Source organism: Corvus hawaiiensis, chromosome 8, assembly GCF_020740725.1.
Source record: "Corvus hawaiiensis isolate bCorHaw1 chromosome 8, bCorHaw1.pri.cur, whole genome shotgun sequence".
In the NCBI taxonomy this organism is placed as follows: Eukaryota; Metazoa; Chordata; class Aves; order Passeriformes; family Corvidae; genus Corvus; species Corvus hawaiiensis.
Window position 1 is genome coordinate 5,670,199 of NC_063220.1, and position 27,778 is coordinate 5,697,976.

Sequence of the window (27,778 nt, forward strand, 5' to 3'; positions counted from 1 at the left end):
TTTTGATTCCACTTTTTTTATTAAAATATCTCATGTATATTGCTCACATTAAAATACAGCAGTAGTTTAATTTTAAATATAGCCACAAGTATAGACACTCAAAAAAAACCCAAACCCACATCACTTTAATAAAATAAATAAACCAAATTTGTTTATCAAAGTTTCAGACCATAGGGTTAGGTGATAAATGATTTCAGACACAGTACAAGTCCTAAGACACAGAGCTACCCTACCCAGGACACGACGTTGTGGGGACACCACGTGCAGCCTATCTACAGTACAGGGACGAGGACAGAGGCACTGGGTCTGTCGGGGTGGTTATAGTCACAAACCACAGCACAGGAAGGTCCTGCTTCACAGCAGCTTTTGGACAATGTCCTAGACTAGAGCATGGCATGGCAAGGCATTCCTGGGAAAGAGCATTTAACAGATGGGATCCTTTGACACACCGAGAGAAGGGATTTTTTATCCAGTTCCCAGCACGAGCAGATGCTTTACCCTGCGAGTTGCAAAGCTGGAGTTGGTCATGAATTTGGTCTTGAGCAGATGCTGACAGCTGTGCTCTAATGCAACACTGATCTTACAAAGCAGTGCACTGGCCTCCTGCTCTAGATGCTAGCTGGGATTTTGCACCTGGGCAGCTAGGATACATTTAAAGAGAATCCTAGCACACAGGGACACAGTGCTTGATGGGCAGGTATCTGGCTCGTCTTGCTTTACACAGAGACAAAAAATTAGAGCAAATTGGCAGAGTTTGGAATTTTAAAAAAACAGAATTGCTTTTAACACGGGCAAGACAATTCAAAGACATTTGCTTCATTTCCCTCACCTCAAAACATGTGAGGAAAAAACCCAATCTACAGAAGAAATTTGCACCGCAGGATTGTGGATATTTCAGATTGGGTCTTTCAGTTTTATTTATAATGAAAGTGTCCCAGGATGTCTGGAAAGAAAAGGATAGCAAAGAAATCTTACTTTCTGGTTAACATACTCAAATTCAACAAAAACACATCGGTTCCCATTGTAGAGGCACAATTCATAGAGCTGCATCTAGAACTTCAATGAAAACAAGTAAAAATACTAGTCCAAAAATAAATAAAATGTAATTTACCGGTACTTTATTTTGCTGGTGTAGTGCAAGGTAAGTAAGGTCAGAGAAGTGCAGTATCACCTTTTGAGTATAAATACCTTCTACATAATTCAGAGGAGCTACAAAATTAGTCTCGAAAAAATAACTGTGCAACACATCTAAGACAGACAGCATGCTTTATTGAATCCCAGTGTCTAAGCTACCTGTTTAAATACGGTTTACACAGGTTCTGTCTCACCTGCCTGAGGGAATTCTGAAGCTTGATCAGAACCAAATTCATTTGCATCTCTCAGTGCCTGTAAACAAATTACCTGTTATCAATCCCAGTATCCAGTAGCAGTTCATGCCACAATAGTCCTGATGTCATTGTGTTACTTTATTAGAAGCCACAGCTAGAAGAACACTTCCCAAATTAGCAACTAGATCTGAATTATTCGTGTCTGGCATTGCGTAAACATTTCTCTCAGTTCTTTTTGTTTGATTTCATTTAAAGCTTCTGGTTCTGCAGGGCTCTTCTGGACCTTTGCCACAGCAAAATTAATCCCTTGAGTCAATCCTGCCTGGGTGATGTTGGCAACCTGGACCATGGAGCTGCGGATTTTAGCAAAGGGAGACACGGCCCTGCTGCCGCTACCGTCAGCAGGGGAAGGAGTGGTGTGGAGTCCTGGCTCGTGGTTCCCAGACACAGATCCCGGGCTTCTGGGGGATTTACTGAAGTCAGGCCCACCGACAGCCAAGAGCTGAGGATTTGGCTCAGAAGACTGAACATCCAGCTTGGACGGCCTGGAAGGAATGTCTGCAACAGCTTCAGCCTTAGGTTCTGCCCTCTTGGCTGTGTTCCTGCTGGCTCCGGTCAGTGTGTGATGGGGCTCTCGAGAACCAGCCTCGGGCTCCAGAACATCGGACCCCTTGCTCTGGGCATCCTGCACGAACCTCTGGCAGTACACATCCATGGGCTTAGCAAACTGCAGCTCTGCGCTGTCAGCAGAAGGCATGGGCACGTCCTCGCAGTCGGAGCGGCCGGCCGGGCAGCCCTGGCCCTCAGCCGGAACGGGAATGCTGATGCTCAGGTCCGTGCTGCTGATGGACTGCGAGCGGCTGCCCAGCCGCGGGGCCGAGGCAATGATGCCACAGCTGGGCAGCACATAGTCTGTGGGGCCAATGTTTTCCAGGGAATCCGTCAGCTGGGTGTCCTCATCCGATTTGGAGTTAGTCAGGAAGTCATCGGAGTGGAACGAGTCATTGTCCGAGCCTTCTGTGTCAGATTCACTGGGGGCTTTAGCATCTACCCCTGGATTATCCAGAGTTTCAAGGCTGCTGTCTGATTTCCAAAGATTCACTTTCAGATTTGGCTTTAAAAAATTGACTTTTACTTCAGGTTTGGCAAAGCTGCCCAGCTTCCGAAGGTTGCTGATGTTTACATTGGATTTGGTTTGTTTCACCTTTTGATTGAGAGAGGAGAACTTGCTCAGTAAATAATTCTTGCCTTGGGCCAGGGACCCTCTGTTCTGAGACCGAATGCCAATGATGTCTTCATGAGGTTTGCTGCTCCTCCTAGAAGAGGAAGAAAAAGATCTTTAATGTACAATCAAAGCAGTCTTTTTTATAAGCACCAAGTATTCATTGTCTTCCAGTCTATTTCTCTAACAGACATGGACATTTGCGTTCCTAAGTTACCTCTTCCTTAGATAAGTAATAAATTTAATCCTTTTTTTACATAATAACATTGTACCCATATAAGCTAATCAAGCTCAAACCAACAAAAACAAAGGAGGGCTGATACAGAAGAGTAGCCAAACAAGGGGAGCAGGCAGTTTCTCCAGTCACTTTAGTTTTTGATGAAAAAGGATTTGAATTCTCCATTTTTGTAACCCTGACTTTGTGTATGCTGTACTCGATAGCCATATTTAGCAAAGGTTCAGTCTGCAATACCTGTAAAAAAAGATTTTTTTGCTACACTTTCTACTCAGCTGGGAAAAGCAGTAGAGTTGAGAGCAAAAGTGGGATACAGAAGGTTCACATCATTTAGGTACTCACCTCTCCAGCTTCTTCTCAATAATGGGCACATCCATTCCCATTGCTTGCTTTGTGATTCTCAGCATTTCTGCAATGCACTGAAGAGTGTCTGAAACCCAAGCAGCAGCCTGTCAGACCCTTAAAAACACCCTTAAAAACCCATATTCCACAATCTACAAAGTAACAGGTCTAATTTTAACATAATTTTGTTTGATTTTATTGGTTTTTTTTTTCCTTTCACCTCACAGAACGGTTGTGCCCTACAAATTGCAATTCTCATTTAAAGCTTACAAAACAAGCCTAAAGAATAAACTCTCCTTCAGCCCTAAATACTCAGCATTAAGTGGATCACTGCCACGCTGCTTCATTTGGGGAAGGAAGAGAAGCAATTTTATTTATTCTAATCCTTGTTGACAAAACTCAGTGCTCCAGGTATGAAGTAATATTTTTTCCCCTGCTAGTGTTCATTTAATCTAGATAAACAACAAGCAAGAACATTTCCAAACATTGATTTCACTAAAGAAATCCATTTCTTTACCTCTTTAGGAGCTAATTTTAACTTGATTTTGTAAGTTTTTGGAGCAGTTAAGACCTGGACAGAAATTCTTCCAGCTCTAGAAAGATGTATTGCTTCAAAGCTGTATCTGAAACTTATTTTCCTTTCTATTAGAACAGTGAACATCTGAGTGATTTTTTTAAATTGTTTTCCCACTTCACACAAATGGATTTTATTGGAATGACTTCTGAAGAAGGATAAGAGCAATGGAACAATTGTTTTTTAGGGAAACACTGATACCCTGAATACACTTTTATGTCTAAATCTTTTACATAGGATACAAACCTTTTCCATCCTCTTCTGGGCTGCGAACCACAGCCCTAAGAGTGTGAAAATATCCACTCATTTCTTTGTATTTGTAATGCAGCCTCATGCAAGAGAACTTGGGTTTGCCAAAGAGAGTAGGCTCAGGCCCTGAGAGAGAAACCAGATTAGAAATCTTTAACCAAACACTGAAAGAGATACTGCAGAGTCTGTACCTAAAGGCATGACTGCTGACAGTCTTTTTCAGCCTAAAAGGCTTCATGTTTTCATTAGAGCAGGATAGACACTTTAAATGAAAGATTTGCACACTAACTAAACAATCAATAACTTACAAAAAGCAATTAGACTCTGTGTGTCTATTACAATCCAGCCTGATTGTTTATTAAAGATCACCCTTTCAAACAGAAGGAAAAAAAAATTTTACACTTTTTGCATCCTGTGGGTTTTTTAGGGAATGCTCCTGCAAGGATTAAAGGGAAAGCTAATATATTTTTATCAAGAGGACATAATTTAAGTTTCAAGATTTAGATCAAGTACTTCAACTCTTCAGTGCACTGCATCATTTACAGCATTAAAGGAGGTGTAGATGTAGATGTTTCTCTCCGTTCTGTACCTCAGGATACAGCTCTCCACAATACACAAGTGAGGGAGACCTCTCCCCTGAACTCATAGAAATTGCAGAGACACAGTGAAAGTTACAGTCAGGGGATGATGACATCACTGTGTATTGTGTAATGGAGGATTAAACTCCATCAGGGGGCCACACACTCCCTTCTCTCCAACTGGATCACCTTTCTCATGATCCAAAGACATCACATCTTTAATGCTTCCAGCAGAAAATGCTGAATTTAGCCTGCAGATATTACATTCTATAGCAAATAACTTAAATCAGCATAACCAGGTGCTTTTGTAATAGCATGTTTGTTATCAGACCTTGAGAAAGAAGTTTTACAAAGCTCTGAAACAGATCTAAAGTCCAATTCCAAGCCAGCTGCTGTGTTTGGATCAAAGGAAGAGAGCACTGAATGCACAAACCCATGACTCATTGCAGAAGTTGATCAAATTGTTACTGCCATGTGATAAATAATGAAATCTGTTTGGATAACTCTGTGGTTCTTTCCGTTTGAAAGAGGGAAAACTTGAGAACCCTTCTGGTGATCAAAGCTTCCACCTGCAGCAGTAGGAAGAGCCTGGCATCTGTTATCAGCCACAAGGGCCATTTCTAGGTGGGCTGCCCAGGGTATGTGCCACACTTCAAGGACTGCTGCTTCAATGCAGCTGCAGGATGCTTTGGTAAGTGATCAAGCCATCGTTAAGAGCACTCAAAAAAAGACACAGAGTGACTGTTTTCTTACCTATCTCTATTTTTTCCAGAGCTTCAAGACTTAACCTTTGGTACTGATTCACTTTGTCGATTTCATCATCATAACTAGAAGAAAAAAACAGAATTTAGTGCTTCCTGCTAATCTAAAGCAAAGCTACTAAAATAAACTACACACAGTAAGGGAAAGTGGTAACTTACTAAGCCACATAGTAGGCAGAATTTGAAAGTAAAAGCAGCACATCCACATCCCTGTGAGTGGCATCGATGAGACTGAAGGGAAGAAAAATAAATACAGGGTAGAAGGTTTTATCTGCAGAGCTGTAACCCATGCCCAGTGTGTTCTGGGGACAGTCTTTTACAGCTGACCACAAGTTACAAGAAGCTTCAATCATGGTGTGTTATCAAATGGATCCATGTGAGCAACACTCTCTCTCAAACCTGAAGTTAGCTCAAATACGTCACCAGAAGGTCCAAAAATAAATAGCCCACAAGCTATTAAAAATGCTACCAGAGAAATGGAAAAATACCTCAGACTCAGTGAGGGTGATGAGTCTGTGCCCTGAATAGCTGTTGTAACAACCAGCTCTGTGCTGGTTTTAGGTGCTGACGTTTAACCTGCAGGAGATCTAACCACTGTTTTTCTCTTACAGGCTACTGAACTCTGACCTTGATAAGGAGTGAAATTCAGAGTTTATGCCCATTACTTTCCATGAACAGAAATCTAGACTGACCTACTGCTGACTCATTCCCCAGGGATTCAATCTGATCAGTCAAGGTGCACTTCCCCTATAAAGCAATAACGAACAGCTCCTCAAGCACTCCCTTCTAACCCTTCTTAGTTCCCCTCATGGTACCTGCCACATTTTGGCAATATTAACCAAATGCATCCATTTCCAGATGACATCTCAAAGGTAATTCCAGCATGCACCGTTTTTACAGCACTTAGGGAAAAGCACATGTTCAGAGGACCTTTTCTTTTATAACTTTAAGTATTCAAACCCTTCAAGCATTCTTGTCCTTCTACAGGAACTGTCCACTTGTTTTCTGTTTACACATCAGCTATCAAAACCTTTTAACATCAGGAGTAATTAACAGAGGTGTCAGAGCAGCAGCTGATCAATTTTAACTTTGCTCAACAAACCTGGGATCACAGTCAATGAGTGCCCAACCTCCATGGAATTTTTCATCATCTGGCAAGAGCAGTTTCATGTAGCTCTGCAGCAGCTGGCTGATCAATTCCTGGTGGCTCCTCAGGCTCTCCTTGTGCAGGGCTTCGTGCTCCTTCTCTTTTGTAAATATGGAGTACAGGTCCTCTGTCACAGGGATACCCTGCATCAAATCTAAAACAATCCATAACATACCAAACAAGAATGAAACAGTTAAAAGTGATAGATAGCAACAGTTCTGTAAATTCCTTCCAAATGTTGCATTTTAATGATGCTCTTGGTAGTCTTTCTGAATAGAATGTTGCCTGAAACTGAAAGCTCAGTAGGTATAACCCTATTTTCAGTGAAAAACAAAGAGTTCCTCATCATTTTAAGAGACACTTGCTACATAAATTTAACTTTGTCTTAAAAAAAAAGAGATGCTACAACACATTTAATGCTAAAATGAAGTTGAGGCAAAGTCTCCAATGAGTCCCACTGCATGCCATCACACTGAATTGAGTGCTGCTTAAATTCCAAAGTGAGTGAGACTCTTCCTTATAGTGCCCAGCACAGACATGAAACACTGTACACACTCAAGGTGCTTTTAAGCAACAGGGAAAAAAAAAACCCAGTCAGAAAGATGCCAATATGATTTAATAATCTTTTCTAAACACCATAGCTCAGCTTGGTTGAAATTGTGCTCTTACCTATGACTGCTTGCCTGTAAGCATCCCTGAAACGATTCAGGTAGTATCTGTTTGCAGAGTTCACTCCATCCTTCATCACCCCTGCCAGCTTCCTTTCACCAGTCCTTGTGAAGTCACCCTGTCACACACAACATGCAAATACCATGCAAATATGAAACTTCGGAGCAGCAGGCTGAGCTCAAAGGATCTGGCACTCTGAAACTCCGAACTGAACAGATGGCAACTCAGGAATTATCTTCAAGTAACTATTTCATATAGAAGTTCAAAATACTGATTTTTTTCAAAGAGCATCTTCTGGCATTGTTTGACTCTGCAGAGAATCCTGGTTTTGACAGACTTAGAATTTCAGTAGGAAATTCCAAGAGAAAACAAATCTGGACACATCAGCCAGCTAACACTGAAGCAGGACTTTCAAGACATCAATCACTGTGATGCTTCAATACCCCAAAAAGAAAAAATCCCTTTATTTTTCGGCCTTTAATGTAACAGGAACACTACTGGAACAATAGAAAAGCCTGAAGCTTACTGAAAAACGGTTTTCATCTTCTCTGCTTTTGCTACCAAAACAAGACAAGCATAACATACTGAGGGAAAGCAGCACATATCCTCACAACCCCAGAAACAAAAGAAAGTTTCTAGGCCACAGAAGGCTTAGAATTTGAATAAAAAGCTGTTTTGGTAGTTACACTTCATTAGAGGATTCTATTTTCAGAGACATTCTAAACACTGGCACAGAGCAGTTCTAAAAGCCACATCAACTCCTATGAAGAATATTTCAAAGTGTGTTTCACTTTCAAATTAAAAGAAGTAACACAATTAAAATTAATTTAATCCATGAAGCTCAACAGTGAGTAGAAAAATCTTCCAGCAGAAGGCCTGAAAATGTAGATCTAGAAATGGAGGTCTGAGCTTCAGATTTAAAGTTTAATATACTCAATGAAAACAAGCATGTCAGGCTGGTTTTTATATTTTTTTTAAATATTAGTGCAATCAACTAATCAAAGATCAGTAAAGATACTTAAAGAGAGATTTAAGTGTTAAGCATGTCCACCATAATTATTTTTCTTATGCCAAATGCAAATACTACTAAAATTTGTTCCACCAGTTATACACAGCAAATTTGAGTAAATTCTATGACTTTTCAGAGCAGTAGAAGTACAGAGCAAGGAGCTTTATGCTTAATCTTGGTAGACAGAGTGCATTACAGCTAATTAAGGAAAGTATTTAGAAAATGTAACTAATTAATATCACCCTACTACCTACACAGCCTGATCTCCAGAACTTTGGAGAATTTAAGTATTGTAACTGCTTAGAAGTACTACAACCATGCTAAAATTTAGATGGATGTAATAATTAATATATATCTTAAACTCTTAGCTCTGCTTTGTACCCAGACATGAAGGGAACAGAATGCAGGTAAAGTGCAGGGAGCGCTCAGCTCTTCTCCGATTCACACCAAGTGCGACACAAAACATTCTTCTGTTGCAAAGCCTCATCTCTCCAGAACAAAACCACACAGAATATTTGGTGAACTTTTAAATATCCCAGGGTTTTCCAACGCACATGAGCCCTGTAACACAAGACATTCCTGAGGGCAGGTGAGGTTCTCTCCCTTACCTTCAAGGCTGCAGTGCCCGCGTACTGCCGGCTTATGGCATCGCCGTTGTTGGCCCACATGATCTGGTAGATCCTGTTGCATTTCATTGGCAAAGGCTGCTCTGGTGGCATCACACCCAGTTTTTTGAGCTGGAATTTAACATGTGTATTAATTCAATGCCCAAAGTAAAAGTCATTCTCAGTATCAGAGCTTGGTAAAGAAAATGGAAACGCTTGCCAAGCGTTTGTTAGATTTTGTGTGATCGGGGAAAGGAAGCCATTGTGCTAATTTATCAGATTAAATTAATGAATTGGTGATTTACTGCTGAACATCGTATCACTGGAGGCAGCAGTAACATGAATTATGGATGTTAAGTCAATCATCAAAAAATTAGCTGAAGGCAAACAAGTTACTGTAGATTCTCAAGATACATTTTTTAAAAGAAATTTTTTAATAGAGAATCCTCAAAAAAAAGACATCACAATTTTAAAATAAACAAGTTAATAAGTCTTCCATTGCAAAAGCATTCATGACGTCAAGGCTCTGAAAACAAAGAAAAATAACTTCTGTTGGTTTATTAGTAGTGCTTGCACATTTTGGACAGTTACTGTTTGACACTGATACTAAAGTAAGATATCTCCCTCTCAGAACAACCAGCCCTTCAGTTTTCCCCAGATAAGCCTGGGGTACAACACCAACATCAGGCTTTGCACACACCCTGAGTGGATGGAGCAGCACACACACAACTGCAATGCAGTCACTAAATGACAGGGATAACTTGGAATAAATCATGGGCAAACTTCAATCTACAAATGAAACCAAATGTTCAAGCACTCTTTGCAAGTTAGATGAAAATTGACACAAAGCTGCTCATTAACTTTGAAAGCCCTATCGAGTTTCCAGATGAGAGAGAGCAGGTCCTGTGGTTCCAAGGAAGAGAAGGGTCAGGTAGGTGCAACTCTCAGTCCTTCACTCCACGGCATCGACCCTGCAGTGCTCAGGGCATTTCTCAGTCATGAACGGCCTCCCAAGGACTTCAGCTACAATACAACAATGATGCAGCACATCACAAGCTCACACTTCAGCAATGATTACTGAAGCCTTTTCACAACAATCTATCACACTCCTGATTTTGAAAGAATTGCCTTGCAACTCAAGAGTTACCGTGGATAGAAATCCTATTCTAAAATAATGACTGTGGGATTGCTGATCCCTCCCCTTGTCCTCAGTACTCCTCCTGTGTCAGGAGCTCATAACAGCAGATGACAAAGAGGAACTGCCAGATACAATGGTCAGAACCATTCACTTTTCATCCTAATAAAGGATCCATCCTTTCTCCTTCACTTTAACCACAATCAGGTTTGCTCATTTTGGGCTGTGACTGGGGCTTTGAAGTTTCAGTTACAGGACATTAAGTCTGCACTTTGTCTGTAGCAGTACAGTATCAGTGAAGTCTTCACAAGGGAACAGAGTCACCACTGAGCTTTTGGAGCAAAAAAGCAAATGGGGCCAGGGCAAAGAGAAAAACTAAGGGAAAGTACTCTCAGTCTGCTCTGTACAGGGAGAATTCCACAGCACAACAGTCACAACCATCACAGCTGTTTACATCATGAATTAATTATTCTTCTACACACAGAAGGGACAACTAATCTCCCTACTTGCTGCATCACAGTATTTCACTTCAAAGCACCTAAAATAGCATCCAACTTGTTAGATGTTAGTCCTTTAACATCATTCCAGCGAGGGACTTGGCAGGGGAAGGTGTCTTGTTTCTGAACTCTGTATTCCTACATAACTTAAACTGAAATAACTAAATCCAAACAAGACAATCCTCTCCCAAGGTGTGGACAGTCAGTCCTTTCTGAAGAAGGACATGAAGCATCATTGTTCTATAATGATTTCAAGTCTTGCATTTGTATGTATTATTCCTCTCAGCTTCATGGCTCTTCAAGCATTTTGCAAAGATTTGTTAGTAGATGTTAATTTAGCATTTTTCAAACACACAGATTTCTCTGTGAACACTAACTAAGGTGTGAGGCACTCAGTACTTGACCCAGCCCCTCAGTGATACGTGCCTGCTGCTCCATGACCACTCTGGCAATAGCAGCCTGCACAACGTTGGTCCGATCCAAGCAGTCCATGCAGTTAACCCGGAAAATTCCTTCCTGCTTACAGATCACTCCAGCTTGGTCAACCCTTTCAACAGGAAGAAAACAAAAGCACATTGAGACATTCAAAATCCAGTGTAATTTGTCAGCTTCTATCAACAGTAGAACATTTTACACTGGGAGCACTATTTGTGGTTGCACTCACCACCCCAGCCACACCCCACTCTCAATTAACTCCTCTTGTTCCAACTTATCCTCCTCTTTAATCTAGGCTGGATGTCAGACATAAATCCTACTGGGGCCACAAACTTGAGATGCAATCAGATGCTGAATTCAACTCATGCATACATAAAACAAGCTTTCAAGAGCAAAGGCATTTAATTTCAAGAACAGAGAAGCCAATAATAATGACAGCAATACAGAACAACAAAGAACAATTGACTGAGGCTGCAGCCACACTTGTTACCCAAAGGTATGAACTTTAATCAGTTCAAACCAAAGGTCACACATGTCTACTTGCTGTGAACAGTAAGGCTGCCATTCTAGAGTTTCTGGGTCAAATAAAAAGTGTTTCACATCAAATGTGAGTGACCCTAAAAGTGTGAAATGCAACAAATCCAGGGCAGGAAACAGCACCTGAGAATTTTTGAGTTCACATGGGTTGAACACCAACACTTCAGAACACAAAATCTCTGACAGACAAGCTGGACACCAAAAGAGGAATATAAAACACACTGGCTGGGAGAAAATTAAGGCCTCTGAATATCTACTCTTTGTTGGTGTTTTCCTCTACAAATGTTCCCTACTAGTCTAAAAACAGTGAAGTACCTACCAGCACCACTTCATGTCAAGAATAATATCATGAATGGCATCAGTCAGTGTTTGAACATTTTCAAATTTCATTCCTCGGCTGAAACACAGAATTTCACAAAAGTTAGTTTGAACTAGAGCAGTGACTTTATTTAATAACTTTATCTTATTTGTAACGTTAACAAAGAATGCTTTGGCTAAATGAGAGAGACAAGCATTCCCTCCTGCAATGAGCTTTAAACAGCAGCCAATATTCAGAACTATTCTGCAGTACAGTTCAACATCCAAGTCCAAGGCAAGAGGTTAAAAGATCATGAAACTCTCAAGGATTTGCACTTTTTAATGCTGCTTCCATTAGGAAGAATAAGCGTGCAGCTATTCAGGCATGTGCAACATTCTGTTCTCATTTTAGTCTCAATAAAAGTAACTGCTGTAGATTTGGAACTGGGATGGTGAGTCCTGCTTTGTCAGTGATTGTACAGAGAAAACCACCTATAGACACATCACCCCGTCCTCCCCCTACCCTATCAGGTTATTTTTCAGGATTGTTCTCAATTCACTTCTGCTCACAGTGCAGAAACAGTCCTAGTCACTACAGCTGTTCATAGGAGAAAAGTGAATGAAGGAAAATGAAAGCTCCTTCATACAAAAGATTAATTATCAAATCAATCCAGGGTGCCAACAGCCCTACAGAACTCTCAAAGGCCAATTCTGTTCTGAGAGGGGTTTCACTTCCCACCACCCCCTCTGACAAAATCTACTAATGCCATACTCAGTCAGCCAGTAATGCTCCCCCAGGCCAGCTGCAATCCCTAGATTAAGTTTGGAAATGAAGATTAAACCAGTTTAGACCCCACACAAATGCAGCCTGCTTGCGGGGAGCAGGAGAAATACATGCCTGTGACAGATGAGATGCTTGGGCACGTGAGCACTGCTCTAGAGCATGGCAGCATCAGAGGGGAGTCATGATAACAGCAACTACTCACACCAGATTAAGATAAAATCCAGTGTATTTTATATTGAAATAACAGCATCGGGCTCCTGAAAGATCCCATCATGTTTTTATAGGAACAAGGAAGAGAAACAGAACTAATGAATTAAAAGCCAAATACTACATAGCTTGAAAAAGCAGGTCAGCCACAGCTTTACATCCATGGCATGTTTAAGGAAACTCTTTAAAATGTGTGAGTCAAACTGCCCAATAAGTGACTGCATATTTAACAGGTCAGGGACACAACATCACAAACAGCAGTGCTTGGTTACCCAAACTTTTAAGTTTTATAGTGCTTTAGTTTAAAACCTGTATTCTTGTTTAAAGGAATTATTTCTGTTTCATGCAGAAGTAGAAATAACAATGGGTTTTCTCCTCCCTTATACTCACCTTCCATTCCAATAAAAAAGATGCAAAGTGACATTTTTTTAAAAGTTTCTTACCAGTGCTCATGGAAGTCAAATGAAACATAAGTCAGATTTGCATTGTTGTAGAGAAGAACTTGTTTAAGGTAAGCATCTCCAATAATCTTCTCTCTGCCTGTCTGATCCACCAAATTAATAATAACCTGTTCAAAAGTTTAATTATTTAACACTCATCATCTGCTACATAACTTGCTTAGATTTACACCATGCAATAACAAATACCTCAGGAGCTAAAGATTTGTAGCAATCTTGCTGAAGTTACAATCTTTGCTAGATTGTACCTAAAACAAATGAGCTCCAACAGCTCCCTGCCTACACAAATTTTCATACAGAGAAGCTCTGAATGCACCACACAGGTACACAGAAATAGGGTTTACACATTTCCATAAGTTATTCCTGAGTTTTACTGTTTACTTACAAGGATATTTGAAAAACCTAAAGTAAAATTCTGTTTATGTACCAACCTTCCAATTGTCAACAAGCTTCTAAAAAAAAACCCACAACACATCCCCAAGAAAAACAACCTAAAAACATCAACCTTCATCCCCTGCATTTTCACGAGATTACTGTTCTGTCATGTAACACGCACCTGCTTTTTGTAATTTTTTAGCTGTTCTTCAAAGTGCGCACGAAAACAGGACACGGTTTCATTTTCACCTGCAAGGGGGAGCAGTGTTAGACAGAAACAGCCTGTTCAGCAGTAAGTCCTGTTTGATGTATTAAATCATGCCCAGATTTGTATTCTAAAAAACCAAGACAGCTTAGCTTAAAGATAATAACACATTGTACAAAATTACTTTAAAAGGCCTTTCATTAATCTGCTCAGCTTCAACACTGCTGTTATAATCTAGTGTACAGCAAACACATTCTTGAATTTTGCTGCATTTTGCCTTTTGTGCAGAGGAGATGGGACAAAAATTTCACTTTTAATGAACCTGCTTCATCCCTCTACACATGCACCACACACCCACATAAACACCTCTTCCAAAAGAAGAGGAGTGGCAAGGGACCCCTGATTTTTAGGTTTTGCACCCAAATACTTACTCTTGTCCAGCCGGGGCCGTGGGTTATATCTGTACCCAACTTGGCTCCAGAAAACAGGCACAGAGCCTCGTGTTTGGATATAGGAAAGGGTGTGATTATGGACATGGATCAGTTGCTCTGTCTCAACATAATTTGCCACATTTCCATTTTTATCAACACCTCTCCGCTTATACCGCATTCCTAGGGGGAATGAGAATGGGCAAGTCATCCTTAAGTATTTGTCTTAAACATTAATAACTTGCTGTCTGTGACCATGCTAACACAAGACAACAGTTCTAGCCCAAATCCGTGACCAATGGCAGAAGTCACTCCTATCCTACTTCATTCCCCAGAAGTTATCTTGACTACATGGATAAAGTTTATTTACTGATATACTATGAGCAGCAGAAAGTAAACTGACAGGGCAAGGCAGTTTAATGGCACTATAAAGTCACAAATACTTCTGGTCCACCTTAAAAAACACATTTCTGCCTGTTCTGTCACATTTAGCACAAAGTTTTACTTTAGTACTCAGTATTTTCCATGAACCTAAAGGCCACTTTTAGTGACAGAGGCTCCACTTCTCACAGAGATCCCACAAGCAGCTCAAAAAGATTTGCATGTTCCACTAAACAGAAGGCTTCCCCTCCTTGTTTTAACCTGTGTAACGAACTCTGCACATTAAGAAGAAATAATGCTCCTCTGACTACAGTTTTATGCCTGCCCAGCTCTGCACTGCTCATTAAACAGAGAAGTTTTTGCATACATATCCTTGACTCAAAGGAGAGTACATCATTATTTCAGAAAGAATGCACGTGGTAGCAAAGGATGGGGAAGGAATACGAGAGTTGGAAAAATATTCAAGGTCATGGAAATTCAGTTCCAATTCCTGAAGTAGCACTGAACTAAACTTTTGATCTGAACCATGACAGCACAAAGGGGAAGAGATTAAAAGTAGGGAAGGGAAAGGAATGCAAAATACCTGTAATAGGGACCTTTATAGAGAGATTGTCAGAGCAGCATCACAGCCTTTAATCAGACAGGGAGAAAATTCTACACAGTTTATGCTCTGGACTAGCAATCAGATGAACAAAGTGATATTAACAGTAAGAAGGAATCAATAAGAAATTCTCCCTCTAGAATTCAGTTGCTGTATCTGTGTAACAATTTAGTATTAAAAAAGCAGACTGCAAACTAGATACTGCTCTGGAACCCTCAAGTATTTACTCCAAGTTGTTCTGACAAACCATTTTCCTTGGAACTGAATTAAACGCATCCAAGTGAGCAGTGGTACGAAGGCACAGTCCTGTAACAGGGCAAGCTCAACAGGTTTTTTTCTAGATTTTCTGACATGTCAAAAACCTGTGTAACAAAAGGAGTTGGAGACATTGAAGAATATCATCATAAAAATCAGACAGACTGAAAAGCCGAGTTGAACAGGACCTATTAAAAAGTAAAGTGATTCAATCTTTCTTTCTGAGATCCTGAGGGCAGGGAATAATTTCTGTTTGCCTTGCTACTCTAAGTCAAAGAAGGTACAAGCCCAAAGCATGGTCACATTTCACACCTTGCCCCTAATAAACATCTCCTGGGACACAGGCATGCACACACATGACTTTTCAAGTCTCTTTAGCTGCTGTCAAAGCCCTAAAAGACATTGAAAATTTAGCTCCCATCCAAGCCTACCAAAATATATCAGCACAGAGCTATAAGCAAGGTCCTAATCAGAGGGATCTCTGTAAAAATGGAACTTTATCTCAGGAATGTGACCTGCAAGGATGCATATCTCCTGAGCAGACCTACTCACTTAGCAGCCACCCCAAGTACCAGCTGTGCAGTGTCGTGGGCACTGCAGCCTCTCCTCTCCCTCTTCCCAAGCAGTGCAGGCTGCAGTACAGACTCTGACAGGGGCTGACCATCTGCTGAGCAACTCAGCACTCTCCAGTTTTAGCATCTGCATCCCTCTCCAAGGCTCAGAGAAAACCCCAGCACCCTGAACTGTGCTTGCCTACCCGCTCTGTGCCGACTCCGGCGCGAGATAAGCGCCACCAGAAATGTTGGGTGAATGTCATCTACGCAAGATGATTCCTGAGGAGGAGTTTCAGGACTGCTCTTATCATCATCAGAAGATTCGCTATAGTTTACTACAAGTTCTTCAATTTGCACAAATCCTTGAATGATGGGGATAATCCAGAAGTCCACTTCAGCATTCTGAAGGTTACAAAAGACAATTACTCTCCTGTTGGTCTGACATTATCTACAATTATTTCTGCCATTTCTCATGTTATGTTTATAGAAACAGTTGCTTCACATGTTTTCCATGTTTTAATTTTCACCATATCCTTATTTCTGTAAGAGGTACCAGCATTCTTCCTCCATCAGTCATAGGGCTTTTAAATCAGGAAGAACAAAGCAAGCAACTTTTTTACCTAGTTCCTGCTTTAAGGCAGTTTTAAAACCTCTGTGTGGACACATACTGTATCACATTTATACAGGAAGGTAGATGTTAGCCTGTTTTCAGCAAAACATACCACCAGAAAGCTTCATAGGGGCTAAGTTAGTCCCCAAGACAACTGGTTCAGGGCTCTGCACCCTAAAACACCCATTTCCTAAACAGCATTGAGATCTGAATTCCCCACTAACTCAAGGTTATTCATTTATATTTTGTAACATGAAAAATACAACTCATTAAACTCCTGCATTACACACAACTTTTCACAGAGGGCACAGGTTTACCCTGCTGTGACTCCATAGCCATTTCATTATGGATAATTATCAATGAAAGAGAAGCAGGGCATAAGGTAAGATGTTTCCTGTCATCCCTAAAGAAAATTAGACTTGGCCTAAACTGGCATACAGAAGTTAGCAACTTAGTCCTTGATCTACAAGGTCAATTTAAAGTGATGGAAGATCATACATTGAAGGAAGAGTGGTGGTTTTCTGTTTCTTTATGTGCTCATTAGCCAGGAAAATGTTTTATTTACTCTGAGAAGCTGTTCAGAACAACTTGTTCTACACTGTTTTTACACTGATCAGCTACTCTGCTCAAGGAAAAAAAACACTATTCTCCACTGTGGAGGACCAAAATCTTATCTCAGGGAAACTTTGGAATTCAGAGGTTATTTCTCTTCTGGCTCCTCCTTATTATCAAGTTCAGCTCTGTTCAGGAATAATCTATTTCACATAAGACTACAACTCAAATTTACCTTCAGAAATCAGCACAAACATATCATACCAAGTTATTCTACGCTACTTTATTGTAATAAATTTTTACATTTAGCTGAAGTTCACTCCTTAGAAATGATCACAGGCTGACTGGAAGGCTGGCTGGGGGAAGAGGGCAGTGCCAGCTGCTCAGCTACAGAAGGCACAGCCCTGATCCTGACCTGTCTGCCAAGCAGGTTTGTAATCAAACTTCTACAAGGCCTTAAGCAAACATTTCAACTAAAGCTAAAGAATGGTTCTCATAATACACATTAGAGATAAGACTCACATCAATGCTGATGAGATCCTCAATCATGTGCTTGTTCCAAAAGAATCTGTCATCCACCTGTTTAAAAGACAAAAGGGCAGTTTTTGCACGGCTGTACGGACAAGTCAGTGCTTTTAATAAAACACTCCAGGTCATGCTGCTGCAGACTTGTGTCTCCTTGCACCTGAGCTGGTGACAGGACAAGGGGTTCAGCTGCTGTAGAATGTGACCAGCCAGGTTTGGACCATGCCCATTACTGGGCAGCTCATCTCCCAGGTGCAAGAAGCAAACACAAAGCACTCACTTTTCGCCACAGGGGTAAGTTGGTTTTCTCACAGGCGCTCTGCCTCTGCACAGAATTTGTCAGGTCATAGCTCAGGCTGTAGTAAAAGGAGTCTGAATCCATGAACATTTTGAACAACTCCTCCAATAATCTCTTCTCCAGTCTCTCTTTCTCTTTGCTTTCTCTAATCTGAAAGAAAAAAAATGGCTTTCTTATGTCTCTCTCTGTGAGTGAAAAAGACTCCAGTCATATTTTCCATTTCTAACCTTGCAGGACAAGCATTTTCCCAGTGATGAGTAGGACCTTAAAATTCCCAGCAGAGATAAACACAAGAGACAGCAGCCTCAGAAATATAATTCTAATTTTAATAACTATTGTTTTGACTTCCTAATCTAAGCCACTATTGTGTTAAAAGCAGTTAGATGAGATTGTATGGTGTTCTCTGAGGAAATAGGCACCAAATTTTGAGTCCAATTCTACATCACAAGAGATACTTAGGCAAAGCAATTTCTAGAAGTTTAGAACTTCACTAGAAGCTAATCCTGGTAGAAAAGAACTCTATTAGCAATTCTGCCAAAATTATGTCATTACAAAATGAAAAACCACAGAAGAGCCACAGCTAAAAAATTTAAAAAATCAAAGTGGGTATCAGGACAGTAGTTCCACATTCTGCAGTTTTTCACTGGGGTTTTTTTTTAAAGTCTTTGTATTCATCCACCACATCCTCTGAACTGTAAACTAAACATTTTGGGAAATAAAACCAAGTAGAAAACTTTACCTTCTTTTTATTTGGAGCAGACACATTAGATTTAATTTGAGTAAGAGTCTTCAGCAGAAATTTTGTGTCATCTGGGGACTGTGTAATCTTCTCTGGCTTGTTTATCCCAAAGTGGTGCTTTTTACAAAGCTAAAATAATGACATTGAATTAAAGCCAACATTTAAATACTCTTTAAATAAAAAGTTCAAAGAAAACTGAAAGTCTACAAAAGCAAGATTTTGATGTCCAGAAACCTAGGGGAGACACTGAAATAGAGGGGAAACATCCAGGTTTCCATCTACAGCCTAATTGTCACCATTTTTTGTAAAAGGCATTTCCTCCTGTGGTTGTGAGAATCTCTGCCTCAATTTGACATCACCTGAGTGCCCAGACCCACCTCAACTTCCCATCCAAATTACATTACCATTATTCATTTTTATTTTTGCTCCTTTATCCATTCTCTTCTGGGAAAAAAACATTTGCAACATCTGAAGTAAGGATTTCCCTTCAAGCCAAGCTATAGAATTAAGATTCCAAAATGGGATGAAAGCCAAAGGATTCATTAAAAAAATATATACTTTCTCCAGGTTCAGTACATCTTGTTCTTGTGTGGTATTCTCAGTGATCTTTATGAAATTTAGGTATTATTTTGTTGCAATTTCCCTCCCTAGCAGAACCTGTGATTTCTGTTTAAAAAATAGTTTTAATCAAAAAAAAGTATTTAAAAAAAAGCACAAAATATTCAAGATGTCTGCTTATACCAGGAAAAAAAGACAAGAGGCATTTAACTTTTATTTCACTGAAGCAGGAGGGGGACAGTCAGAGTTCCTTGAGGACAGCCATACCTCCAATTCCAGATCCTGAGGTTCTGTCTCAGAAAGTGGAATCACCGCAATCTTTGTTATTTTGCAAACCTCATGATCTCCTGGAAGTTTGCCAATCAATGCTTTCTGACGAATTAAAAGGAGCCACCATGGTAAATCTGGGAAAAAAGAGATCAGTAGATGCTTTTATTTGTCTTGCCAGGCATTTATTTTGATTAGTGTGCCAGAAACCATTTGTCTAGAAGAATCCAATGAATGATGATTTGTTATTATTGTGTTTTGTTATTATGCATTGCAATAAAATAAAGAAAAAAAAAAAACAAAACTGAAAAATATTTATTCAGTCTCTAATATAATAAGAAGATTAACTATTTCACAGACTTACATTAAGGTTACCCCTGCTTCCCCTACAGCAATCAGCAATCTCTAGGATGATGGCCACTCCACTAATGGCAGCACAGTCTGAGAACAGCTGCAGCTCAGACAGCAAGTGAAGAATTTCCCTTTGCTGTCTGATACATGACAGGAGGTACAAACAAGAGAGACACAGGTAACATCTGATTACGAGACTCATAAGTGAAGAAATCTGATGAGCAGTTTACACATGTTTAAGGGCTCATTAAATCATTCCTGAGGTGCATAAAGTGGTGGAGAAATTAATGAGATTAAAGTTAATGAAGATATTGGTGACAGGTGCACTCCATACACACATCCAGCCCACAGCACTCGCAGGTATAGCACCCACACTTTAATGAGACAGGGAAACAGAGCAAACATTCCCACTGGCTGCTGAAGAGTGCCTGGACATTCCTAGATTTCAACCCCTTGGTTACAGCAGTAGTTGAATGCTGGGCTTTTAGGAGTCAAAAGCAAAAGTTTTGTGAAGGGAGATGGAAAAGGCAGAGAAAGCCTTAGAAACAAACATACACACTCACGGCTTCTCCCAGCTGAGAAGCAGCCAACTGAGTTGAACTGAAAAGGTGATATAAATACATAAAAGGCTGTGGTAGACTTAAATATGCTCCCACACTTGTGATGGCAGATTGTGTCATGCATTATACTCTGAATATGATATACAGCCTTTGAAAAGTCTATTTAGCAGCTCTACAGCAAATACAAAGCCTGTTCTCCTTGCTCAGTAAATTCTAAACAGTATTTTATCCTCTGAATGCTTAAGAAAAACACAGAAAACCCCAGCAGTTGCTTTTATCTAAAGAACAGGAACAGTCATTGCCAACAGACAACTGTGCTATGACACTCCACTCCTCCCTCTGATTCTGTATTACTGCCTTTAAAAAAGAGCTATGTTTATGTTGGGTATTAAGAAGCCTTTAGAAATTTCAAATCCTCATAACAACACACGTGCTGTGAGAGCCAGAGGGTGCCTCTCAAAAGGGGAGGAGGGGAAGGGGAATGAAGACATGCACCACCACTTCTTTAATACACATGATCCTGTAAAGGGAGTCCTGTGCTATTCCTGAACACTGCAGCAGAATCATAATCTCTGCAGGATCAGAGACACTTCAGGTCAGGAGGGATCTCAGGGCGTCACCCTGACCAAGCAGAGCCAGCCCTGAGGCTGGACCAGGTTACTCCAAGCTGTCACACAAGCACAATCTCCTAAAACTCATCAAAGGATACCAAATCAAGACAGGAGTGTCAGCAAATGCCACTTAGACAGTGATCATCACTGACGAGCAGGTGCTGGAACAGCTCCTCTGTGCAGGTGTAGGGAACATGCCTTGGAGAACACCTGCCTTTGCCCCCAGCATCCCATCTAGCAGCCATGGGAAAAAGGAAGCTGAGGAAAATGACAGATTTTACGCAACAGTGAGAAGACCAATGAATAGGTTAAAAAAACCCTTTTGAAAAAGAGAAACTGAAATGCTGCCAAACCCACCAACAAGAGATGCCTATCAGTTCATATGAGAAGGAGGCCTACCCTTTTTATGTTGCTTTCTAGTAGGCAAACCCAGCAGTCTCTGGCAAGCCAGGGCAATCCAAGCTTTTAACAGAAAGGAAGTACAACAGGGCATCCAGGCAGATATTCCTGCTGGGCAGTCCTATAATCTCATCTATTCCCACCTACAGAAAGTTAGCCACGCAATTTATTCCTAGGAGATCACCAATGTATGTCAACAAACAAAACAGACACTCTTTTAAGAAAGGTGACCATCTAGAGCTCCAATGAATTCTTCAATAGGGTTCTGTTAGAGATAAGTATAAGGTAAAGGCACTTCTGAGCAGATATGCCACAGTAAAAAACCAGAAAAGGAAAAATCTCCACCCAATCTTCCCTTTACCTAGATTAACAAACCCTGGCAGCAGTAAACAAGAACTTAGGAGTTTAATACAGACAAGTGAGTTGAGTATCCTTTTGTCATTTTGCAATGCACTGAAATGTCATGGTGTACATTGCAAAACTCTTTGTATTATCGCCAGAGCCACAGAACATTGAAAGAAAACAGGAATTCCCCAGCAGATCAAAAGCAAACAGTCAGGAAGTAATTATGCAGATAAAGTATGCCCTGAAGTAAAAGCTTCAACAATAACCATAAAAGCAGCATATTATAATAGCCAGCAATTTTTAAGTAACTGAATCCCTAAATATAGAGCATGTGCTTCTGCAGTCAGAAAGGAAAAAAAAAAAAAAAAAAAAAGGCAATTCCACAGAAGATTAGTTATTGCCTGCTCAACATGTGAGGGATGGTGTGCACAGCAGAACAGGACAGTGTACACCATTCCAGAAAAGTACGTGTTTCAAGTCATCTCTCAGGATCTAATGTTCATTTTCAGTGTTTTATGAACTATGGCAGAGCAGATGGCCACAACTAGTTTGATGTATTGCATCCAAAGGAAGCTATCACCTCTCATTCCTCACTAAAATGGAAATTCACTCCTCTGTTGCTTCAACACTGTCAGCTGTTTTTCTCTAATGCTTCCCAAACAATCTAGCATTTACTTTCCCCAAATGCTTTTGCAGTAGCTTTTCTTAAACTGTACATGAGTTTACTAACAATGCTGCTTTTTGCAAGTATTTTGATTTTAGCCAAGAAATTCTATGCTACCACTTTCATACTTTTTGTTACTTGAACAACTTAAAAATTGGCAGCATGCAAAAAGAATGCTTTAGTTTGTTGATTGCAGGAAATTCAGTTGTATCTCAGTGAAGAGATTTCAGATGCTGAACAGCCTGTAGTTTCTATCAAGATTCAGTGGAATGCTAACAAAAAAAAGCTGGGGATAAGGAAGAAAGAACCCCATTTCCCTCCTGTTTATAGAGTCTGTGGAAACTTGTCAGCAGCATTTAACCTGGGTCATAATTAACCAGCACTGGAAGAATGCTCCAAATGAATACAAGTACACACACTGCACTGCACAGGGATGGGCTCTGACCAAGAAACAGAAGAAGCTGTGGCAGAAATGATTGTGTTAAGTGGCAGCTGCTGGAACTGGTTACAAAATCCAGCTTTGGTTATAGTCAGATATACTGAACACCAGAATTAATACTCTATAAAGGAGGTGCTTTATGCAAGAGATGTGTTTGCCTCTACATGGGAAGATCATGCAAAGACAGTTTTAACTGTGCATCTTACCAAGAAAATGTGCAATTATCTGTTTCAGTAACATTTCCACAATACATCCTAAAACCTTTTCCTTTTGTTCCCCTTGCTACTCTGCATTTTCTTATAAGTTATCTTAGGAAGGACCAGAAAATGGTAAGTGATCATATTCTTACATTCTGATATTCAACCAAGGTTTTATTGTTTGGGTTTGAGCTCCCCACACACAACAACAACAAAAAAAGTATCTGAATGTTTAAGAAAATTCACTTTGGGGAAGAACAAAATACTACTTTAAAGAGATTTCAATCTCAAATGTGAGCATACTGTTATGTTCAGAGGTACAACTGCTCCCTCATGTCAAAAATTCTTTAAAGAATTAAAAAGTAAACCATGTAAAATTGGCTAGCTGGTTTCTACGAGACAGCTTCCCTGTCACAGCAGCTTTCCTACAAATTCTCCTGTATGAGGCAAGCAATAAAACCAGCAAGATTAAAGAGTAAATTAAAACCCATTCCTAGTTACAGCTCATTGGCAAGGGTATGCCAATGCTAAATTACAGACAGCCCATGACTGATTACAGGGACATTTCAAGGTCACCTTAGACAATTCCTGCATTCTTGCAATAAGCAAATCTTTCAAGCCCATATGAGGATCTATGTCCAAAACGTTCAAGTGCATACAGGCTTAGTGACAGCTCTAGAGTGCACCAGTAGCAACTCCAATACTTAAAAAGGCATTTGAAGATTCCAGCACTTGTGTGTGCTAAGGACTTTTAAAACCTCTTTTCAACAACAGCTGGTAACAAGGCTCTGAGCAGGACAAGCCCAAATTCACCAAATGAGCTTCAAATTAAGTTTTCTGATCCTCATAACCTGGGGGCAGGGGAGAATAAATCAGAGCAGCAAGTCCTCCTGTTGCAGGTCAGCTCTGTGGAGAAAGCATTTCACCCAGCTCCTGCAGCACAGTTCTCCTACTGAGTCTGGACAGAACGGTCCAGCAATGTTAAATATTTATACAACTTCTGCTGATAAAGTTTCCAGGTGACAAAGATTGATACAAGAATAAGTAATGAAGACAGGTTACTGTTACAGACTGCTGGATGAGTCAGCGTGAGGATAACATCAAGCTGCACTTGAATATGATCAAGTAGGAATTTTTTACTGAAAACAGCAGGTTTGAAGAGACCTATGTAAGACATCTCAGTCAGCCCTCTCACTGTGACTGCAGCCTGATGGATGACAGTCATCAGGAAATGTCAGCAAATTCAAGGAGTTCTCAGAAGAAGAGCAAGGGTAATAGCTGGAGGCTATCTTTCTTCAGACATTTAATGGTAGAAAACAAAACACCATTTATAGGACAGCTGCATCACTAAGTACCAGAATATCTACGACAAAAAGGATGAACAGTTTGTGATGGTGTCATCTGAACAAGGCAGAGACAAAAGAAAACACTTCCACTGGCCTAAGCAGCAACTGAGTGGAATGCCTGGATGATCTTAATTGATTCAGTAGCTCTATAGGACACATGGAAAGAAGAGATATCAGTCTTATTACCTGATAATCTTAATTTACCTGACAACAGCAAGCTGACACCTATTGAAGTGTCACAGTCTGGGGAAAGTTTCAACTCGGATTTCATAAGCAGAGGAAGCAGCTCACAATAAACACACATGCAAGGATCTTCAGTGGCCACAACATACTAAAAAACCTTCCAGAAAGCATTTGAGGTCTCCCCTTTCAAAGGCTTTTATAACTAGACTCCCTGGAGAGAAGGGGAGGGAAGGCTTTTGTGTACCCAAGGGACTGGTCTTAAAACTAAACACCACACCCCACACAAACACAAAAAACATGTGTCAGAACCAATCACTGAGCATTTTCCCACAGCAGAAAAAGGTCATTACTGGAGTTTAGCCATCATTCATCATGGACAGCACGTGCTGAATAGCACAGACAACCTGGATGAAGAGAAGAGAAAGTGAGATGGCAGAGTCTGAACCATTCCATATCACCAGATCTGAAAAAGGGTGGCTGAATAAATCTGTAGACTGAGCACAGACAAAAATATCAGGTGAAATTCAAAGAAGATGAAGTGATGCAACTGGAAAGATGATGTGGTCATGAAATTCATGGAGAGATGGGCTCTGAACTATTACTCCCAGAAACAGGACCAGGGGTGTCAGTACCTCTGGAGTCACACAGTTCCTACAACTAATCTGCCCTACACTCATGCCAGGGTGTCCCAGTTCCCTGTCCTCCATCCCATTATTGTCAGTAGGATGCTGCCATCCTGACCAATCTGTTTCTATTCAAGGGACCACAAACATCTGATCCATTTCAGCATTTAATCCATCCCGCTCTCCTGGAACACACTTGAAACTTTACCTGTATTGATCATATTGCCAGGCACTACTTTAAATGCAGGGTCTAAGCACTCCCAAAAAGAATGGCACACAGCAGGAGTTTATGGCTACCTTTCCTACCTGCCAGTAAATAGACAGCCAGAGCTCTATTGGCAGAGGTATCTTTCTGGACAAAGCTGGTATATATCAAAATAAATATTTATTATGGCTACAGGAATTTGCAGCTGATAAAGCAAAAGGAGTACTGAGTTTATTTTACAGGAAAACATTACTACTATCAGTTAGAGACAAGCTTATCATTGAAATAACAATGAATTCTACACCTGCTTGAATTGTATAGCTGTCATTTAATGGCAAGCAAGCTTAAGTGTTTCTTTTGCTTTCAAATATTCCTCTAGCAATGTAGCAATTCTTATTTAGGTTTTTATACAGCATCAAGAATTCAGGCCTTATACTTTTGTGAAAACTTCCTTTATTAGTTTTTGTACAGGAATCTCCTTGAATGGATTATTCCAAAAAGTTTAAGAATTTTATAAATCCCACAGAGCTTCAGAAAGAACTTCAAACACAAGCTTCTACTATTTATGAATGCAGTTCTCTATTTTTACAAGACAGTGTCAAATCAAAATACATACACTGGAGAGCAGAGTGAATTTATATGTGCAGCTGTAATACAATCACTTTGACAAGTCCACATATTTGAGGAGTGCTCCTCCAGAGCAAAGAATACGACATCATTCCACTTGAGCTGTGCAGTATTATTTGCAATATCACAGAAGTTCAGCAGTAAACAAAACAAATAAAAACCCACCAAAACAGAACAAAGCACATACCTGTATGAAGCTGGACTTTACCAATGACTCCCTCTACCAGGCCCAGACAAATGGGATTCCAAGCCAAAAGAAGATCAGTGGCTGCAAAAAAGAACAAAGTTCCTGGTTTTAAACAGTAAACTCAACAGGACAATTAATCCAGGGACAGTCACCCTCTCCACTTTCCCCACCTTAGAGGGTAGAACATGTGCAATGATTCCAGCAATAATAAGATGATGCACACTTCCATTTTTGCTTGTTACCAAGTAGCTATGACCAAATGACTAAATATCCAACAAAAACCCTTATCACAGATATTTTCCAGATTTTTGAGGGGGGAAAAGTAGCTTTGGGGTACAGTAATTGAATTTAATGGAGGCTTAATTCTCCTAATAACCACTAGAATTTTTGACGTAAGCAAAATTTTACATGGCTGTAGTGAAACTGAATAGCGGTCACTGAGTTCACAGCACAGCTTCAAAACCCAGCAGATGTTGACTTGCACTCCCAGCTCTCTCCCATTTGTATCCAATTACTATTACTTTCACATCCTCTTTCTATAAACATGCACACACAGACACTTCCTCTTTTGTTAAAACACTCTCCACAACTACAAGGAATATCGAAGTACACAAAGTTAAGGTTTAGGTTTCTAGTTCTACTCTTAACAAATTCCAGTGAACCACCTAGGAAGTAGAAGAGAAAGCAGGAAGAAAATGAGTTTCTAACAGTGGTGCAGTACCTGTTCAAGGATTTGAGAGTGGGGCAAAGAATAAAATTCCTAATTCAAATCTTTAAAGTGAAAACAAATACTTACAAGCAAATAACAACTGTGTAGGAGAGAAAAATCTCAAAGGAAAAGAGGTTTTTCTATACCATGAAGGACAAGCTTGTTATTATTCACCAAAACACACTTGTTCCAAGGTAAAAATTTCTCCAGTTTTAACATCCAGACAAATAAATATCTTAGCTATTGGTGTAAGTAGATGAACATTTGAAAGAACAAATGCACACAGCGCAAGAGTATAAATCATCTACATAAAAACACTTATCTACAATACCTTCATTCTTCTTGTAAATCTGACATCTGCAGGTGACAGCTGATAGTATGATTATTTTCTTTACATACTTATTTTAAAACACTGAATCATCCTTGAAACATTTGTAACTAAGACCTTGATATTCTAAGAACATTCTTTTCCTAGCTTCCAGCACAACATTTAATAGTACACTAGAGTCAGCTAATTTCCTCATTAATACAAGTACTTCCATGAGCTACAACAGAAACGGTTTGCAGTCAGGGTAGATCTGGAATGAACTCATTAAATGGGATGGATCACATGTGCCTGGACACAGACAAGCAAGAAATAAAAGCCCACAGCAGTAGAATTTAAAGCAATATTTGCAGCAGCAGTGCAGGGCTGCAATTAATGTGTGTAACCAGGCTGGACCAAGTTCCTGGTTCTTCCTTTCTCTGTAGGAGTGCTCTGGACAGTGACTTGATCTGCACAGAACCTTGTGTGACCCATGCCAGAATGAAATGGACTTTAAAGAGACTAACACAGTTGAGCATCAGGAAATCAGTGATGCTCGGTACGACAGAGCTGAACGGTTTGATGTACCCTCAATCCCTGCTGAAGTACTT

At 40.2% G+C, this 27,778-nt stretch overlaps 1 protein-coding gene across 3 annotated transcripts in view; it reads right to left on the reverse strand.

Moving 5' to 3' along the window:
- INPP5F (inositol polyphosphate-5-phosphatase F) overlaps positions 1 to 27,778 on the reverse strand; it is a 41,145-nt gene continuing 13,367 nt past the window's right edge. The window contains exons 2-20 of one of the 3 annotated variants that reach the window (XM_048311095.1): positions 26,155 to 26,235; positions 19,418 to 19,554; positions 18,593 to 18,721; positions 17,836 to 18,003; positions 17,553 to 17,609; positions 16,072 to 16,270; positions 14,081 to 14,260; positions 13,626 to 13,693; positions 13,055 to 13,179; positions 11,643 to 11,720; positions 10,778 to 10,898; positions 8,723 to 8,851; positions 7,106 to 7,223; positions 6,392 to 6,590; positions 5,449 to 5,520; positions 5,282 to 5,355; positions 3,948 to 4,076; positions 3,128 to 3,215; positions 1 to 2,644 (exon numbers count right to left, since the gene is read on the reverse strand). In XM_048311095.1, the coding sequence (XP_048167052.1) occupies positions 1,510 to 2,644; positions 3,128 to 3,215; positions 3,948 to 4,076; positions 5,282 to 5,355; positions 5,449 to 5,520; positions 6,392 to 6,590; positions 7,106 to 7,223; positions 8,723 to 8,851; positions 10,778 to 10,898; positions 11,643 to 11,720; positions 13,055 to 13,179; positions 13,626 to 13,693; positions 14,081 to 14,260; positions 16,072 to 16,270; positions 17,553 to 17,609; positions 17,836 to 18,003; positions 18,593 to 18,721; positions 19,418 to 19,554; positions 26,155 to 26,235 (3,287 nt within the window). In that variant the 3' untranslated portion in view covers positions 1 to 1,509. Of the gene's footprint in view, positions 2,645 to 3,127; positions 3,216 to 3,947; positions 4,077 to 5,281; positions 5,356 to 5,448; positions 5,521 to 6,391; positions 6,591 to 7,105; positions 7,224 to 8,722; positions 8,852 to 9,256; positions 9,743 to 10,777; positions 10,899 to 11,642; positions 11,721 to 13,054; positions 13,180 to 13,625; positions 13,694 to 14,080; positions 14,261 to 16,071; positions 16,271 to 17,552; positions 17,610 to 17,835; positions 18,004 to 18,592; positions 18,722 to 19,417; positions 19,555 to 26,154; positions 26,236 to 27,778 lie in introns of those variants that run through there. The other 2 variants (XM_048311096.1, XM_048311097.1) reach the window with 2 other exon arrangements.